This window comes from Rhinopithecus roxellana, chromosome 8, assembly GCF_007565055.1.
Source record: "Rhinopithecus roxellana isolate Shanxi Qingling chromosome 8, ASM756505v1, whole genome shotgun sequence".
NCBI classification, from domain to species: Eukaryota; Metazoa; Chordata; class Mammalia; order Primates; family Cercopithecidae; genus Rhinopithecus; species Rhinopithecus roxellana.
Genome location: NC_044556.1, coordinates 100,518,705 through 100,539,581, shown reverse-complemented (window position 1 = coordinate 100,539,581; position 20,877 = coordinate 100,518,705). Strand labels below are relative to the sequence as shown.

The window sequence follows — 20,877 nt, the reverse complement described above, 5'->3', positions numbered from 1 at the left end:
TGACCTCGTGATCCGCCCGTCTCGGCCTCCCAAAGTGCTAGGATTACAGGCTTGAGCCACCGCGCCCGGCCTAAGCGTATCTTTTTTATCATTTCATTCCAGAGGGAAAAAGTTGTAAAGTTGTTAATGCTAAGTCTTTAATCTCAAAAAGATTACATAAGATAAGCTTTCACTTCTAAGAAGCTCCCCTTTCCCAAGAACAGGATGGGGGTCCTGGGAGGACAAGCAGAGAGAAGACAGGCTCGGCAAGCACTATTGCAGCCCTTTTGGCTCCTCTCACCCCTGCTGGCCTTGCTGGCCTCACTGTCTCACAGCCACAGGCTGAAAGGGAAACAGATAGTCGTCGGGTAGTGGAGAATGGCTGAGCACAGCAGGCTGAGGAAAAGGGAAGGGAGGGAATCCCAATAGCTACTACCCTTCCTGTTTGCAGACCATGCCCATGCTGAGGTAGGCAAAACTTGGAATCCTGGGGTGGGTCTCTGCGATGGTTGCAATTTCAGGTGCTTCCCTCTTTTTATTTGCCTTCCTAATTCACTGAAAATTAGGCAATGGCAGCAGACTGGTATGCTTCACGTATTATCTTACACCCTCTATGTATGCTGCTTTGAACTCTTAGTATTTAACTGCCCTCTCCAAATTTCCTGGGTCAGATCTGCATGTGGATTCAAGCAAGGAGACTCTTCCTATTAAAACTCATATGAAAGTATAACATAAGTGACAGGGTACTTATATACAAACTGTTTACATAGTATAGTGATTCAGAAAACAGATTTGAACAAGACTGCCTGAGTTAGAATTCTAGCCTAACCACTTGCTAGCTGTGTGACCTTGGACAAGTCACCTACCCTCTGGATACCTCAGTTTCATCTGTATTATGAGGCTAATAATAGTACTGACCTCTCAGAACTGTTAAGACTAAATGAGTTGATATTTGTGAATCTCTTAGAACAGTGTCTGATACAGAGTAGATGCTATAGAAGTACTTATTAAATAAGTATTCATGAAAATTAAGACTAAAGTAAATATCCTTCATGTAACTGAAATTTTAAATTAAGAACTGACATCGTTCAAATTTGAAAACTTGGTCCTTTATAATGTATAACTTATTCTAATAAATAAATACTACTGCATTTACTCTTTAGCTTTAGAACATGTGATTAAAGATACCATGTTCCATTGAGTGATTCCATAGATAAGTGCTATATTTCCCTCTTGGAGATTCAGAGCACACATTAGCATATTATGGGCTCTCTTGGCATTTTCTAAAAAGTTTATTTTCTGGCCAGGCGCAGTGGCTCACGCCTGTAATCCCAGAACTTTGGGAGGCCAAGGTGGGCAGATCACTTGAGGCCAAGAGTGCAATCCAGCTTGGCCAACATGGTGAAACTCCATCTCTACTAAAAATACAAAAATTCGCTGGGCGTGGTGGTGCACACCTGTAATCCCAACTACTCAAGAGTCTGAGGCGCGAGAATTACTTGAACCTGGGAAGGGGAGGTTGCAGTGAGCCGAGATCGCGCCACTCTGCACTCCAGCCTGGGCAACACAGCAAGACCCTGTCTCCAAAAAATAAAAAAGGTGATTTTCTTTTTAAATCATCATTTCCTTTTGCACAGCATAGCTATTAAGACAATAGTGCTTCATGGAATATTGTTTAGGAAACACTACTGTATACAATAATGCTGTGGGGCTTTAAAAAATCTGATGTCCTTTCTCATTCTTGAATGTTTCCCATAAGTAAAATGATCTACTGATAATCCAGTCTTATACCACCGAAGGCTGCACAGTTTTAATGTAGGAATTTCTTTTAGCTTGAATCTGTTTCACTGGTGTAACCCTTCCCTCCTAATGAGGCTTGTCTAACATGAAGTAGGGTCTTACCCTCCCTGAGGGGCAATGTTCCAGGCAAGGTCATCATCACTGTCATATCTTCGAGGGTTGTCAAAGAAATAAGATCTGGGACTGAATCCATGGCTGGGGACCATTCCAGGATTGGTCTAGAAAGACAGGTAATCATTCAGCATACTTACAGACACCGTGCCTTGCACTAGACAAAAATAAGATCTCTTCCTTGTAGGAGACTAAAGATGTTCTATTCATTTGAATGTAGGCTATATCTGTTCAGCTGGAATATTCATTTCAGTCACTCTTACGTTTGAGAGGGATTAGCCTTGTCTTTTATCAGTATGGGCAAAATCTTCTATCAGAGTCTTGCTTGCAACGTTGAGTCATCATCGTTTTAATCCCTTATTGAAAAGCTAGATGATGAGTAACTATATGCCAATAAACTGTAAAATCTAGAAGAAATGGGCAAATTCCAAGACACATACAGCCTACCAAGACTAAACCAGAAAGAACTCTAAAACCTGAACAGACCAATTTAACAAGTCTTTTATTCTACCTGACTAGAATTTCTCTGCTCCCTGATCCATTGAGAAAGCAATGTTTTCTCCCAGCTTTTCTTCAGTTCTTCTGTCCCTAAAACAGAGCTCTCTTAAGGTTTCTAAAGACTTTCACTGTTAGTAACAAGGAGTAGCAAAAAGGCAAGAGATCAAAGCCATAAGAAGTCTCCCAGTAAAGAAAAGCGTGGGACCCGATGGCTTCACTGCAGAATTCTACCAAACATTTAAAGAAGAACTAGTATCAGTCCTACTCAAACTATTCCAAAAAAATAGAGGAAGAGGGAATACTTCTACACTCATGGAGGAGGCCAGTATTACCCTGATACTAAAACCAAAGACACATTTAAAAAAGAAAAGAAAACTATAGGCCAATATCTCTGATAAATATTGATGCAAAAATCCTCAACAAAATACTAGTAAACTAAATTCAACAATACATTAGGAAGATTATTCATCATGACCAAGTGGGATTTATCCATGTGATGCAAGGATGGCTCAACATACACAAATCAGTGTGATACATCATGTTAACAGAATGAAAGATAAAAACCATATGATCATTTCAATTGATGCGAAAATAGCACTCGATAAAATTCAATGTTCTTTCATGATAAAAACCCTCAAACCAGGGATAGAAGAAACATACCTCAACATAATAAAAGCCATATATGACAGACCCATAGCTAGTATCATAATGAATAGGGGAAAACTGAAAGCCTTTCCTCTAAGATCTGGAACACAGAGTCACCACTGTTACCCAACATAGTACTGGAAGTCCTAGCTAGAGCAATCAGACAAAAGAAAGAGCATTCAAATTGGAATATAAAAAGTCAAATTATCCTTGTTTGCAGATGATATATTTGGAAAACCTAATGACTCCACAAAAAAGTGTGAGAACTAATAAATGCAGTAAAGTTGCACGAAAAATTAGTAGCATTTCTATATGCCAACAGTGAAACTATATGCCAACAGTGAACAATCTGAAAAATTAACAAGTAATCCCACTTATAGCCACAAATATAAATACCTAGGAATTAACCAAAGAAGTGAAAGATCTCTATAATGAAAACTATAAAACATTGAAAGAAACTGAAGAGGACACCAAAAAAATGGAAAAATATTTTCTGTTCATGGATTGGAAGAATCAATATTGTTAAAATGGCCATACTACCCAAAGAAATCTACAGATTCAATGCAATCCCTATCAAAATACCAATTATATTCTTCACAGAAATAGAAAAAACAATCCTAAAATTTATACAGAACCACAAAAGACCCAGAACAGCCAAAGCTATTTTAAGCAGAAAGAACAAAACTGGAGGAATCAACATGACCTGACTTCAAATTATACTGCAGAGTTATAGTAACTAAAACAGCATGGTACTGGTATAGAAACAGACATATAGGGCCAGGCACGGGGGCTCACGCCTGTAATCCCAACCTTTTGGGAGGCTGAGGTGGGCAGGTCACGAGGTCAGGAGATCGAGACCATCCTGGCTAATACGGTGAAACCCCATCTCTACTAAAAATACAAAAAATTATCCAGGCAAGGTGGTGGGTGCCTGTAGTCCCAGCTACTCAGGAGGCTGAGGCAGGAGAATGGTGTGAACCCAGGAGGCAGAGCCTGCAATGAGCCGAGATTGCGCCATTGCACTCCAGCCTGGTTGACAGAGCAAGACTCTGTCTCAAAAAAAAAAAAAAAAGAAAGAAAGAAAAACAGACACATAGACCAATGGAACAGAATAGAGAACCCAGAAACAAATCCACACACCTACAGTGAACTCATTTTCAACAAACTGCCAAGAACATACTCTGGGGAAAAGACAGTGTCTTCAATAAATGGTGCTGGGAAAACTAGATATCCATATGCAGAAGAATGAAACTAGACCCCTATCTCTCACCAGATAAAAAAATCAAATAAAATGGATTAAAGACTTAAAATTACGACCTCAAACTATGAAACTACTACAAGAAAACATTGGGGAAGATCGCCAAGACATGGGTCTGGGCAAAAATTTCTTTAGAGTATCCCTATGGGCACTGCCATCGTGGTAGAGGTTTGGGGCTAAAGAGCAGAGAATTTGTTTCTTGAAGAAGTGGAAGTGCAACAGGCAGGGAATGGATCCCAGATTTGCATCTGGATCTAGATTCTGTTCATCTATTTACACATAAATACTTTGAGGGGAAGATGGTGGATAAGAGACAGGGCTTACATGCAGCTCCCACTTGGACAGACAGAACAGCGTGTGGAGAGTCACACCATGGACTTTTGCTCCAGGAACCACCACAGGAGCATACCAGGAAAAGTGAAAGAATTCACAGACACTTGGAAAGAAGCAGCAGGTCACTGCAAATTCTGAGAGACAGGTGAAAAACTCTGGTGCTGTCTTGAAAGCGCCACCTCCTGGCTGGAGGCCAGCCAACTCAGGACATTACAACTCATGACAGATCCCCTGCTCCAAGGAAGGAAAAAACAACAGCTAATTCTACTGCCTCCAGCATCTTGGCTAAACAGTGGTCCTGAGTCTGTCCATGGTGGCAACTTCATTGCTAGCATAAAGCATTTAAGAAAGCCAGCACACTAAATGTACTTACAACCAGGACTCTCACAGAGTCTACTTCAATCCCCTGCCACCTCCAGCAGAGCAGGTGCTGGTATCTACAGCTGGGAGACCTGAAGATGAATTGCATCACAGGACTCTTTGCAGACATTCCTCAGCACCAGTCCAAAGCCTGCTAGCCCTGCTGGGTGACTAGACCAAGAAGAGCAATCACAATCACTGCAGTCTAGCTCACAGGAAGCCCCATCACTAGGAGAAGGGGAAGCACCCCACATCAAGGGACCACCCTGTGGGACAAAAGAATCTGACCAGCAGCTTTGAGTTCTAGATTTTTCCAGTGAAACAGTCTACCCAAATGAGAAGGAATCAGAAAAGCAGTTCTGGTAATATGACAAAACAAGGTTCTATAACACCCCCCAAGGCCCACTCTAGCTCTCCAGCAATGGATCCAAACCAAGAAGAAATATCTGAATTGCCAGATAAATAATTCAGAGGGTTGATTATTAACCTACTCAAGGAGATACCAGAGAAAGGTAAAAACCAATGTAAATCAATTTTTTAATACAGATATGGATGAAAATGTCTCCAGAGAAATAGATATAATAAAAAACAATCACAACGTGTGGAAATCAAAGACACACTTGGAGGATACAAAATTCACTGCAAAGTTTCAACAACAGAATCATGTAGAAAAGAAAGGACTTCAGAACTTGAAGACAAGGCTTTTGAATTTACCCAATCGACAAAGACAAAGAATTTACAAAATGAACAGAGCCTCCCAAGAAATTTGTGATTATGTTACATGGCCAAACGTAAGAATAATTGGTGTTCCTGAGGATGAAGAGAACTCTAAAAGTTCGGGAAACATATTTGAGGGAATAATCAAGGAAAACTTCCCTGGCCTCACTAGAGATCTAGACATCCAAATATAAGAAGCTCAAAGAACACCTGGGAAAATAATTTCAAAAAGATAATCAGGCACAGTCATCAGGTTATCTAAAGGCAAAGGAAAGAATCTTAAGAGCTGTTTAACAGCAGATTTCTCAGCAGAAACCCCACAAGCCAGAAGGGATTGGGGTCCTATCTTTAGCCTCTTCAAACAAAATAGTTGTCAGCCAAGAATTTTGTATCCAGCAAAACTAAGCTTCATAAATGAAGGAAAAGATACAAAGTCTTTAGACCACAAAATGCTCAGAATTTACCACTACCAAGCCAGCACTACAAGAAATGCTAAAAGTAGTTCTAATATTTGAAACAAAACCTCAAAATACACCAAAATAGAACCTCCTTAAGCATAAGTCTCACCAGGCCTATAAAACAATGAAAAAGAAAAAAAGTATCAGGCAACAAGTGGCATGATGAATAAAACAGTCTCACATCTCAATACTAATGTTGAGTGTAAATGGCCTAAATGCTCCACTTAAAAGATACAAAATGGGAGAATAGATAAAAATCCACCAATCGAGTATCTGCTGTCTTCAAGAGACTCAACTAATGCATAAGGACTCACATAAACTTAAGGTAAAGGGGTGGAAAAAGATTCCATGCAAATTAAAACAAAAAGCAGGAGTAGCTATTCTTTTATCAGACAAAATAGACTTTAAAGCATCAACAGTTAAGACAAAGAGAGACATTATATATCAATAAAAGGATCAGTCCAACAGGAAAATATCACAATCCTAAATATATATGCACCTAATATGGGAGCCCCCAAATTTATAAAAATTATTAGACATTAAGAAACGAGATAGATTGCAACACAATAGTGGGGTACTTCAGTACTCCACTGACAGCACTAGACAAGCCATCAAGACAGAAAGTCAACAAAGAAACAATGGACTTAAATTATACCCTAGAACAAATGGACTTAACAGATACTTACAGAACATTCGAATTACCCAACAACTGCAGAATATACATTCTTTTCATTGGCACAGAGAACACTGTCCAAGATAGACCATATGATAGGCCATGAAATGAATCTAAATAAATTTAAGAAAATTGAGATTATATCAAATACCCTCTCAGACCACAGTGGAATAAAATTGGAGATTAACTCCAAAAGGAACCCTCAAAACTATATAAATGCATGGAAATTAAATAATCTGCTCCTGAATGATCTTGGGGTCAACAATGAAATCCAGATGGAAATTAAATTCTTAGAACTGAATGATAATAATGACACAACTTACCAAAACCTCTGAGGCAGAGCAAAAGTGGGGCTGAGAGGAAAGTTCACAGCATTAAATGCCTACATCAAAAAAGTCTGGAAGAGCACAAATAGAAAATCTAAGGTCACACCTCAAGGAATTAGAGAAACAAGAACAAACAAACCCAAACCCAGCAGAAGAAAAGAAATAAGAAAGATCAGAGTAGAACTAAATGACATGGAAACAAAATGGCAATACAAAAGATAAATGAAACAAGAAAGCTGATTCTTTGAAAAGATAAACAAATCGATAGACCATCAGTGAGATTAACCAAGAGAGAAGATCCAAGTAAGCTCAATTAGAAACAAAATGGGAGATACTACAACCAATACCACAGACATACAAAAGATCATTCAAGGTTACTATGAACACCTTTACACAAACTAGAAAATCAAAATATACAACCCTCCTAGATAAATCAGGAAGAAACAAACTGAACAGACCAGCAACAACTAGCAAGATCAAAACAGCAATAAAAACATTTCCAACAACAAAAAAAGTCCAAGACCAGGTGGATTCACAGCTAATTTCTATCAGATATTCAAAGAAGAATTGGTACCAATCTTACTGAAACTGTTCCAAAAGACAGTGAAAGAGGGAATCCTCCCTTAATCATTCTATGAAACCACTATCATCCTAATAACAAAACCAGAAAAGGACATAACAAAACTACAGACCAATATCCCTGATGAACATAGATGTAAAAATCCTCAACAAAATGCTAATAGCTAACTGAATCCAACAGCATATCAGAAAGATAATCCACCATGATCATACCAGGGATGCAGGGATGGTTTAACTTACGTTTGAGTCAATAAATGGGCTATATCACATAAACAGAATTAAAAACAAAAATCAGATGATAACCTTAATGGATGCAGAAAAAGCATTTGAAAAAATCCAGCATCTCTTTAGGACTAAAGCCCTCAGCAAAACTGGCATAGAAGGGACATACATCAAGGTAATAAAAGCCATCTATGACAAACCCACAGCCAACATTATTCTGAATCAGGAAAAGTTGAAAGCATTTCACCTGAGAAATGGAACAAGACAAGGATGCCCTCTTTCACCACTTCTATTCAACATAGTACTGGAAGTCCTTAGCCAGAGCAATCAGACAACAGAAAGAGAGGGCATCCAACCCAGTAAAAAGTAAGTCAAACTGTCACTGTTCACCAATGATATGATCGTATACCTAGAAAACCCTAAAGACGTATCCTAAAAGCTCCTAAAACAGATCACCAACAATGACCAAGGTGAGAATCAAATAAGGAACTCAACCCCTTTCACAACAGCTGCAACAACAAAATACTTAGGAATATACCTAACCAAGGAGGTGAAAGCTCTCTACAAGGAAAACTACAAAACACTGCTAAAATAAATCATAGATGACACAAACAAATGGAAACACATCCTCCATGCTCATAGATGGGTAGAATCAATATTGTGAAAGGGACCATACTGCCAAAAGCAATCTACAAATTCAATGCAATTCCCATCAAGATACCATCATCAGGCTGGACGCAGTGGCTCACACCTGTAATCCCAACACTTTGGGAGGCCAGGCAGTTAGATCACTTGAGGTCAGTAGTTCAAGACCAGCCTGGACAACATGGCAAAACCCCGTCTCTACTAAAAAAATATAAAAGTTAGCCAGGTGTGGTAGTGCATACCTGTAATCACAGCTACTTTGGAGGCTGAGGCACAAGAATTACTTGAACCTGGGAGGCAGAGATTGCAGTGAGCCAATATCACACCACTGCTCTCCAGGCTGGGTGACAGAGCAAGACTCTGTCTCAAAAAAACAAAAAGGTCATCATTCTTCACAGAAATAGAAAAAAATTCTAAAATTCATATGGAACCAAAAAAGACCCTGCATAGCCAAAGCAAGACTAAGCAAAAAGAACAAATCCAGAGGTATCACATTAGCCAGCTTCCAACTATACTACAAGGCAATAGTTACCAAAACAGCATGGTACTGGTATAAGAATAGGAAGGCAGGGCCAGGCTCAGTGGCTCATGCCTGTAATCCCAGCACTTTGGGAGGCTGAGGTGGGTGGATCACTTGGGGTCAGGAGTTTAAGATCAGCCTGGTCAACATAGTGAAACCTCATCTCTACTAAAAATACAAAAATTAGCTGGGCATGGTGGCAGGTGCCTGTAATCCCAGCTACTCAGGAGGCTGAGGCAGGAGAATCACTTGAACCTGGGAGGTGGAGGTTGCAATGAGCCGGGATTACGCCACGGCACTCCAGCCTAGGTGACAGATTGAGGCAGGTAGACCGATGGAAATGAATAGAGAACCCAGAAATAAAGCCAAATATTTACAGATAACAAAGTGGGGAAAGGATACCCTGTTCAACAAACGGTGCTGGGATAATTAATTGGCAAGCCACATGTAGAACAATGAAGCTGGATCCTCATCTCTCACTGTATATAAAAATCAACTCAAGATGGATCAAAGACTTAAATCTAAAGCCTGAAACCATAAAAATTCTAGAAGATAGCATCAGAAAAACTCTTCTAGACGTTGTCTTAGGCAAAGAGATCATGACCAAGAATCCAAAAGCAAATACAACAAAAACAAAGAAAAATACATGGGACCTAATTAAACAAAAAGTCTTCTGTAATGCAAAGGAAATAATCAGCACAGTAAACAGACAAGTCATAGAGTAGGAGAAAATATTCTCAGACTATGCATCCAACAAAGGACTAATATCCAAAATCTTCAAGGAACTCAAACATATCAGCAAGAAAAAAAACAAAACAAAAACTAATCCCATCCAAAAGTGGGCTAAGGACATGAAGAGACAATTCTCAAAAGAAGATATCCAAATGGCCAAGAAACACGAAAAAATCCTCAACATCACTAATTATCAGGGGGATGCAAACCAAAACCACAATGAGATGCCCCCTTACTCCTGCAAGAATGACCATAATTCAAAAATAAAAAAAATAACATGTTGGCATGGATGTAGTAAAAAAGAACACTTTTATACTGCTGGTGGGAATGTAAACTGGAAAACAGTATGGAGATTCCTTAAAGAACTACAAGTGGAACTACCATTTGATCCAGCAATCCCACTTACTGGGTATCTACCCAGAGGTAAAGGAGTCATTATATGAAAAAGACACTTGCGCAGGCATGTTTATAGCCGCACAATCCACAATTCCAAATATACAAAAATATGGAACCAGCCTAAATGCCCATCAACCAACTAGTGGATAAAGAAAAATGGTGGCCGGACGCGGTGGCTCAAGCCTGTAATCCCAGCACTTTGGGAGGCCGAGACGGGCGGATCACGAGGTCAGGAGATCGAGACCATCCTGGCTAACACGGTGAAACCCCGTCTCTACTAAAAACTACAAAAAAAAAAAACTAGCCGGGCGACGTGGCGGCGCCTGTAGTCCCAGCTACTCGGGAGGCTGAGACAGGAGAATGGCCTGAACCCGGGAGGCGGAGCTCGCAGTGAGCTGAGATCCGGCCACAGCACTCCAGCCTGGGTGACAGAGCAAGACTCCGTCTCAAAAAAAAAAAAAAAAGAAAAAAAGAAAAATGGTGTGTGTGCGTATATATACACACACACACACACCATGGAATACAACTCAGCCATAAAAAGGAATGAAATAGCATCCACAGCAACCTGGATGGAGTTGAAGACCATTATTCTAAGTGAAATAACTCTCAGGAATGGAAAACCAAACATCATATGTTCTCACTTATAAGCAGGAGCTGAGCTATGAAAACACAAAGGGATAAGAGCGATATAATGGACTTGGGGACCTGGGGGAAGGGTGGAAGGGGGCAAGGGATTAAAGACGACGCATTGGGTACAGTGTACAATGCTAAGGTGCTGGGTGCACCAAAATCTCAGTAGTCACCACTAAACAACTTTTCCATGTGACTAAACACCACCTATTCCCCAAAAACCTTTGAAATTAAGATTAAAATGTAAAAAAAAGATAATTCTTGGCCATGCATAGTGGCTCACGCCTGTAATCCCAGCACTTTGGGAGGGTGAGGCAGGTGGATGACTTGAGGTCAGGAGTTCGAGACCAGCCTGGCCAACACGGTGAAACCCCATCTCTACTAAAAATACAAAAATTCTCTGGGTGTGGTAGCTCATGCCTATAGTCCCAGCTACTCGGGAGGCTGACACAGGAGAATCACTTGAACCCAGAAAGCAAAGATTGCAGTGATCCAAGATCACGCTACTGTACTCTAGCCTGGGCAACAAAGCAAAGCTCCATCTCAAAAATAAATAAAAATAAAAATAAATGAATTCATGAGCAATACCCTACAAGCACAGGCAACCAAAGCAAAATGGAAAAATAGGATCGTATCAAGTTAAAAGCTTTTGCACAGTAAAAGAAACAACAAAGTCGAGACAACCTACAGAATGGGAGAAAATATTTGCAAACTATCCATCTAACAAGGGATTAATAACCAGAATATATAGGAAAAGGTGTAGTAATCAAAATAAAAAATGGGCAAAAGATTTGAACAGACATTTCTCAAAAGATGGCATACAAATGGCAAGAAACAGGCTTATGAAAAACTATCACTGAACATCAGAGAAATGCAAATCAAAACTACAGTGAGATATTACCACACCGCAGTTAAAATGGCTTATATCTAAAAGGCAGTAACAAATGCTGGCAAGGATGTGGAGAAAAGGGAACCCTTGAACACTGTTGGCAGGAATGTATATTAGTACAACCACTATGGAGAACAGTTTGGCAGTTCCTCAAAAAAACTAAACATTGAGCTACCACATGATCCAGCAATCCCACTGCTGGTGTCTACCCAAAAGAAGGGAAATCAGTATATTGAAGAGATATCTGTGCTCCCATGTTTGCTGCAGCACTGTTCACAACAGCTAAGCTTTGGAAGCACCCTAAGTGTCCATCAACAGATGACTGGATAAAGAAAATGTGGAATATATATAGAATGGAGTACTATTCAGCCATAAAAAAGAATGAAATCCAGTAATTTGGGACAACATGGATAAACTGGAGATGATTATGTTAAGTGAAATAAGCCAGACACAGAAAGACAAACATCACATGTTCTCACTTATTCGTGGGATCTAAAGTCAAACAATTAAACTCATGGACACAGAGAGGAGAAGGATGGTTGCCAGAGGCTGGGAAGGGTAGTGGCATGGGGTAGAGAGGATGGTTAATGGGTTAAAAAAAAAAATTTGAATGAATGAATAGGACTTACTGTTTGATAGCACTAACAACAGGGTGACTATAGTCGATAATAACTGTACATTTTAAAATAGTATGATTGGATTATTTGTAACACAAAGGATAAATGCTTGGGATGGAGATACCAGTCTCCATGATGTGATTATTTCACATTGCATGCCTGTATCAAAACATCTCATGTACTCCATAAATGTACACACACACCTATTATCTACCCACAAAAATTTTTTTAAAAGCCAGGTGATACCCAAATTAGCCAATAAAGTAGATAGTTCAATTTGGATATAAATCATGAAGGCATTCATGACAATGGTGAAATCATTTGGGGGGGATTTCTCATCCCATTTCCATTTCCTGCCTCTATAATCATTTCATCCTGTTTCTGCCCCCAAACTGAGTTTACTTCTCAAAAAATTTCCAATGACTGGTCTCAGGTACACCCTAGAGGTCGCTGCCAGTTTTCAAGATCACAGCTGCCCTAGGATGACTGTTGGGGTTTGAAAAGCCTTTTCTGCTGGCAGCTTCTAAAAAGTAAAGTTGTCTTTGTCAGGAAAGATTTTAAATAAACAAGATCAGAACTAGATTATATGGCACACCAAATCAGGCATATGTTTTGACATCCTTGTACTTATCATCAGTGATCTATTTAAAAGTTAATAGAACATGAACAGAGGTGGCCACAGGATGGCTATCTAAATGTGAATTCCTGCTTTGCTAAGATTAATGTAGCCAAACAAGGAGCAAAGTGGAACTAACACAAGGTGGATTGCCTTAAAATTTACTATTTCTAATAGTTTAAGAATACCTATGAGCCACGTGCAAAAGAATGAAGTTGGATCCTTATCTCACACCATATACAAAAAATAAAATGGACTAAAGACCAAATGTAAGAACAAAAACTACAAAACTCTTAGAAGAAAATATAGGGGTAAGTTTTCAGGGGCAAATACAGATGCTTCTCAAATTGTGATGAGGTTACATTCTGATAAACTCATTGTAAGTTGAAAACAAATAAAAAATACACACCATAGAGTACTGGTTTTTGACCCCTATGATCGCATGGCTGACTGAGAGGTGTGCCTCGCTGCCCTATACATCTTGAGAGATTATCATAACCCATATTGTTAGCCCAGGAAAATATTTAAATATTCAAAATTTCAATTATAGTTTCTACTGAGTATGTCCTGCTTTCACACCATCTGTAAAGTTGAAAAATTGTAAGTTGAACTGTTGTAAATCTGGGACCATCGGTATAGGATGTGGCAAAGGGTTCTTGGGTATGACACCAGAACACGAGCAACAAAAGATAAATACAGTGGACAAAATTAAAAGCTTTTGTGCTTCAAAGAATACCAATCAAGAAAGTGAAAAGAGGCCGGGCGCGGTGGCTCAAGCCTGTAATCCCAGCACTTAGGGAGGCCGAGACGGGCGGATCACAAGGTCAGGAGATTGAGACCATCCTGGCTAACACGGTGAAACCCCGTCTCTACTAAAAAATACAAAAAAAAAAACTAGCCGGGTGAGGTGGCGGGCGCCTGTAGTCCCAGCTACTCGGGAGGCTGAGGCAGGAGAATGGTGTAAACCCGGGAGGCGGAGCTTGCAGTGAGCTGAGATCCTGCCACTGCACTCCAGCCTGGGCGACAGAGCGAGACTCCGTCTCAAAAAAAAAAAAAAAAAAAAAAAGAAAGTGAAAAGACAGCTACAGAATGAGAGAAAATATGTGCAAATCATATACCTGACAAGGGACTTAGAGTATATTTAAAACATATAAAGAACTCTTACAGCTCAATAATAAAAAGACAACCCAGTTTAAAAATGGACAAAGGATGTGAATAGACATTTCTCCAAAGAAGATAAACAAATGACCACTAAGCACACAAAAAGATCCTCGACTTAGTCAACAGAGAAATACACATCAGAAGCCAAAAGGAGATATCATTTAATACCCATTAGGATATCTAGAATCAAAAGGTCAGATAACAAGTGCTAGGAGCGTGGAGGAATCAGAACCTTCATACACTGCTGGTGAGAATGTAAAATGGTGCTGCCTTTGTGGAAAATAGTCTGACACTTTTTCAGAAAGTGACACTCAGAAATACCAAATGACCCAGCAATTCCACTCCTAAGAATATACCCAAGAGAAATGAAAACGTATGTTCACACAGAAACTTGTACACAAATGTTTATAAAAGCCTTATTCATCATAGCCAAACGGTGGAAATGACCCAAATGTCCACTCATATCCACAAGTGGTTTCCTTCAATGTGTCCTTTTGTCATTTCAAGCTTCTTGATGTGGGTTGTCAAGAAGCTTGAAATTCTAGTCCAGGCGCAGTGACTCACACCTGTAATCCCAGCACTTTGGGAGGCCAAGGCAGGTGGATCGCCTGAGTTCAGGAGTTCAAGACCAGCCTGGCCAACATAATGAAACTCCATCTCTACTAAAAAATACAAAAATTAGCCAGGCATGGTGGTGGGTGCCTGTAATCCCAGCTATCTGGGAGTCTGAGGCAGGAGAATCACTTGAACCTGGGAGGCAGAGGTTGCAGTGAGCCGAGATCACCCCACTCTACTCCAGCCTGGGTGACAGAGCCAGACTCTGTATCCAAAAAAGAAAAAAGAATAACTTGAAATGAAATGATAAAAAGAAGGAGAACTTAAAATTCCTTAAAACCAGTGATGTCATACAGGAATAAAAACGTATCACATATTAGATGGCCGAATAGAAACAGCTCCAGTCTGCAGCTCCCAGCAAGATCGATGCAGAAGGTGGGTGATTTCTGCATCTCCAACTGAGGTATCTGGTTCTTCTCACTGGGACTGGTTGGACGGTGGGTGCAGCTCACAAACGGCGAGCCAAAGCAGGGTAGGGTGTTGTCTCAACCAGGAAGCGCAAGAGGTCGGGGTATTTTCCCCCCTACCCAAGGGAAGCCGTGAGGGACTGCGCCTAAGGAACCGTGCACACTCCAGCCCAGATACTGTGCTTTTCCCATGGTCTTCACAACCCGCAGACCAGGAGATGCCCTCCGGTGCCTACCCCACCAGGGCCCTGGGTTTCAAGCACAAAACTGGGCAGCCGTTTAGGCAGACACTGAACTAGTTGCAGGAGGTTTTTTTTGTTTTGTTTTTGTTTTTTTCCCCCATACCCCAGTGGCACCTGGAACACCAGCGAGACAGAACCGTTCTCTCCCCTGGAAAGGGGGCTGAAGCCAGGGAGCCAAGTAGTCTTGCTCGGCAGGTCCCACGTCCATGGAGCCCAGCAAACTAAGATCCACTGGTTTGAAATTCTCGCTGCCAGCACAGCAGCAGTCTGAGGTTGACCTGGGATACTCGAGCTTGGTATGGGAAGGGGTGTCCACCATTACTGAGGCTTGACTAGGCGGTTTTACCCTCACAGTATAAACAAAGTCTCTGGGAAGTTCGAACTGGGCGGAGCCCACAGCAGCTCAGCAAGGCCACTCTGGCCAGACTGCTAGATTTCTCCTCTCTGGGCAGGGCATCTCTGAAAAAAAGGCAGCAGCCCCAGTCAGGGACTTATAGATAAAACCCCCATCTCCTGGGACAGAACACCTGGGGGAAGGGGCAGGTGTGGGCACAGCTTCAGCAGACTTAAGTGTCCCTGTCTGGTGGCTCTGAAGAGAGAAGAAGATCTCCCAGCACTGCGTTCAAGCTCTGCTAAGGGTAAGACTGCCTCCTGAAGTGGGTTGATGACCACTGTGTATCCTGACTGGGAGATACCTCCCAGTAGGGGCTGACAGACACCTCATACAGGAGAGCTCTGGCTGGCATCTGGCAGGTGCCCCCCTGGGACAAAGCTTCTCAGAGGAAAGAACAGACAGCAATCTTTGCTGTTCTGCAGCCTCTGCTGGTGATACCCAGGCAAACAGGGTCTGGAGTGGACCTCCAGCAGACGTGCAGCAGAGGGACCTGACCGTTAGAAGGAAAACTAACATCAGAAAGGAAGATCATGTCCACTCAGAGACCCCATCCAAAGGTTACCAACATCAAAGACCAAAGGTAGATAAATCCACAAAGATGGGGAGAAATCAGCACAAAAAGGCTGAAAATTCCAAAAACCAGAATGCTGCTTCTCTTCCAAAGGATCACAACTCGCCAACAAGGGAACAAAACTGGACGGAGAATGAATTTGATGAACTGACAGAAGTAGGCTTCAGAAGGTGGGTAATAACAAACTCCTCCGAGCTAAAGAAGCATGTTCTAACCCAATGCAAGGACGCTAAGAACCTTGAAAAAAGGTTAGATGAACTGCTAACAACAATAACGAGTTTAGAGAAGAATATAAATAACCTTATGGAGCTGAAAAACACAGCACAAGAACTTCATGAACCATACACAAGTATCAAGAGCTGAATTGATCAAGTGGAAGAAAGGATATGAGACTGAAGATCAACTTAATGAAATAAAGTGAGAAGACAAGATTAGAGAAAAAAGAATAAAAAGAAATGAACAAAGTCTCTAAGAAATATGGAACTATGTGAAAAGACCAAATCTACATTTGATTGATGTACCTGAACGTGATGTGGAGAATGGAACCAAGTTGGAAAACACTCTTCAGGATATTATCCAGGAGAACTTCCCCAACCTAGCAAGACAGGCCAATATTTAAATTCAGGATATACAGAGAACACCTCAAAGATACTCCTAGAGAAGAACAACCCCAAGATACATAATCATCAGAATCACCTAGGTTTAAACAAAGGAAAAAATGTTAAGGGCAGCCAGAGAGAAAGGTTGGGTTACCCACAAAGGGAAGCCTATCAGACTAACAGCAGATCTCTCTGCAGAAACCCTACAAGCCAGAAGAGAGTAGGGGCCAATATTCAACATTCTTAAAGAAAAGAATTTTCAACTCAGAATTTCATATCCAGCCAAACTAAGCTTCATAAGTAAAGGAGAAATAAAATCCATTACAGACAAGCAAATGCTGAGAGATTTTGTCACCACCAGGCCTGCCTTACAAGAGCTCCTGAAGGAAGCACTAAATATGGAAAGGAACAACCGGTACCAGCCACTGCAAAAACATACCAAATTGTAAAGACCATCAACACTATGAAGAAACTGCATCAACTAACGGGCAAAATAACTAGCTAGCATCATAATGTCAGGATCAAATTCACACATAACAATATTAACCTTAAATGTAAATGGACTAAACGCCCCAATTAAAAGACACAAACTGGCACACTGGATAAAGAGTCAAGACCTATCAGTATGCTGTATTCAGGAGACCCATCTCACGTGAAAAGACACATATAGGCTCAAACTAAAGGGATGGAGGAATACTTACCAAGCAAATGGAAAGCAAAAAAAAAAAAAAAAAAAAAAAAAAAAAAAAAAAAAAAAAAAAAAAAGGCAAGCAGGAATTTCAATCCTAATCTCTGATAAAATAGACTTTAAACCAACAAAGATCAAAAGAGACAAGGCTGTTACATAATGGTAAAGGGATCAATGCAACAAGAAGAGCTAACTATCCTAAATATATATGCATCCAATACAGGAGCACCCAGATTCATAAAGCAAGTTCTTAGAGACCTACAAAGACACTTAAGACTCCCACACAACAATAGTGGGAGACTTTAACACCCCACTGTCAATATTAGATCAACGAGACATAAAATTAAGGATATTCAGGACTTGAACTCAACTCTAGACCAAGTGGACCTAATAGATGTCTACAGAACTCTCTACCCCAAATTAACAGAATATACATTCTTCTCAGCACCTCATCTCATTTATTCTAAAATTGACCACATAAAATTGGAAGTAAAACACTCCTCAGCAAATGCAAAAGAACGGAAATCATAACAGTCTTTCAGACCACAGTGCAATCAAATTAGAACTCAGGATTAAGAAACTCACTCATAACCGCACAACTACATGGAAACTGAACAACCTGCTCCTGAATGACTACTGGGTAAATAACAAAATTAAGGCAGAAATAAAGATCTTCTTTGAAACCAGTGAGAAAAAGACACAATGTACCAGAATCTCTGGGACACACTTAAAGCAGTGTGTAAAGGGAAATTTATAGCACAAAATGCCCACAAAAGAAAGCAGGAAAGATCTACAATTGACACCCTAACATCACAATTAAAAGAACTAGAGAAGCAAGAGCAAACACATTCAAAAGCTAGCAGAAGAAATAACTAAGATCAGAGCAGAGCTAAAGGAGATTGAGACATGAAAAACCCTTCCAGGAGCTGGGTTTTTTGAAAAGATCAACAAAATAGACCACTAGCCAGACTAATAAAGAAGAAAAGAGAGAAGAATCAAATAGACACAATAAAAAAATGATATAGGGGATATCACTACTGATATATCACTACTGATCCCACAGAAATACAAACTACCATCAAAGAATACTATAAACACATCTACGCAAATCAACTAGAAAATCGAGAAGAAATGGATAAATTCCTGGACACATATACCCTCCCAAGTCTAAACCAGGAAGAAGCTGAATCCCTGAATAGACCAATAACAAGTTCTGAAATTGAGGCAGTAATTAATAACCTACCAACCAAAAAAAGTCCAGGACCAGAAAGATTCACAGCCGAATTCTACCAGAGATACAAAAAGGAGTTGGTACCGTTCCTTCTGAAACCATTCTAAATAACAGAAAAAGAGGGAATCCTCCCTAACTCATTTTAATGAGGCCAGCATCACCCTGATAACAAAACCTGGCAGAGACACACACACACAAAAAAGAAAATTTCAGACCAATATCCCTGATGAACATCGATGCAAAAATCCTCAATAAAATACTGGCAAACATAATCTAGCAGCACATCAAAAAGCTTATCCACCACGATCAAGTCAGCTTCATATCTGGGATACAAGGTTGGTACAACATATACAAATCAACAAACATAATCCATCACATAAACAGAACCAATGACAAAAGCCACATGATTAACTCAATAGATGCAGACCTTCATTCAGCAAAATTCAACACCCCTTCATGCTAAAAACTCCATAAACTAGGTATTGATGGAACGTATCTTAAAATAATATCTATTTATGACAAACCCACAGCCAATATCATACTGAATGGGCAAAAACTGGAAGCATTCCCTTTGAAAACTGGCACAAGGATGCCCTCTCTTACCACTCCTATTCAACATAGTATTAGAAGTTCTGGCCAGGGCAATCAGGCAAGAGAAAGAAATAAAGGGTATTCAAATAGGAAAAGAGGAAGTCAAATTGTCTCTGTTTGCAGATGACATGACCATATATTTAGAAAACCCCATTGTCTCAGCCCAAAATCTCCTTAAGCTGACAAGCAACTTCAGCAAAGTCTCAGGATACAAAATCAATATGCAAAAATCACAAGCATTCCTACATACCAATAACAGACAAACAGCCAAATCATGAGTGAACTCCCATTCACAATTGCTACTAAAATAATAAAATACCTAGAAATACAACTTACAAGGGATGTGAAAGACCTCTTCAAGGAGAACTACAAACCACTGCTCAAGGAAATTGGAGGATACAAACAAATGGAAAAACATTCCATGCTCCTGGATAGGAAGAATCAATGTCATGAAAATGGCCATACTGCCCAAAGTAATTTATAGATTCAATGCTATTCCCATTAAGCTACCATTGACTTTCTTAACAGAATTGGGAAAAACTACTTTGAACTTCATATGGAACCAAAAAAGAGCCCGCATAGCCAAGACAATACTAAGCAAAAAGAACAAAGCTGGAGGCATCACGCTACCTGACTTCAAACTATACTACAAGGCTACAGTAACCAAAATAGCAATGTACTGGTACCAAAACAGATATATAGACCAATGGAACAGAACAGAAGCCTCAGAAATAACACCACACATCTACAACCATCTGATCTTTGACAAACCTGACACAAACAAGCAATGGGGAAAGGATTCCCTATTTAATAAATGGTGTTGGGAAAACTAGGTAGCCATATGCAAAAAACTGAAACTGAACCCCTTCCTTACACCTTATACAAAAATTAACTCAGGATGGTTTAAAGAGTTAAACGTAAGACCTAAAACCATAAAAATCCAAGAAGAAAACCTAGGCAATACTATTCAGGACATAGGCATGGGCAAAGACTTCATTCTAAAACACCAAAAGCAATGGCAACAAAAGCCAAAATTGACAAATGGGATCTAATTAAATTAAAGAGTTTCTGCACAGCAAAAGAAACTATTATTAGAGCGAACAGGCAGCCTATAGAATGGGAGAAAATTTTTGCGATCTATCCACCTGACAAAGGGCTAATATCCAGAATCTACAAAGAACTTAAATTTACAAGAAAAAAACAACCCATCAAAAAGTGGGCAAAGGATATGAACAGACACTTCTCAAAAGAAGACATTTATGCAGCCAACAAACATATGAAAAAATGCTCATCACTGGTCGTTAGAGAAATGCAAATCAAAACCACAATGAGATACCATCACACCAGTTAGAATGGCGATCCAACAGATACTGC

The 20,877-nt window shown here is 40.1% G+C and overlaps 1 protein-coding gene across 1 annotated transcript in view; it reads right to left on the bottom strand.

Moving 5' to 3' along the window:
* Nucleotides 1–20,877, bottom strand: part of GPR137B (G protein-coupled receptor 137B) — a 77,468-nt gene that overhangs the window by 9,187 nt on the left and 47,404 nt on the right. The window contains exon 6 of the mRNA XM_010384666.2: nt 1,882–1,997. Coding sequence (XP_010382968.1) covers nt 1,882–1,997 — 116 coding nt within the window. The remainder of the gene's footprint in view (nt 1–1,881; nt 1,998–20,877) is intronic.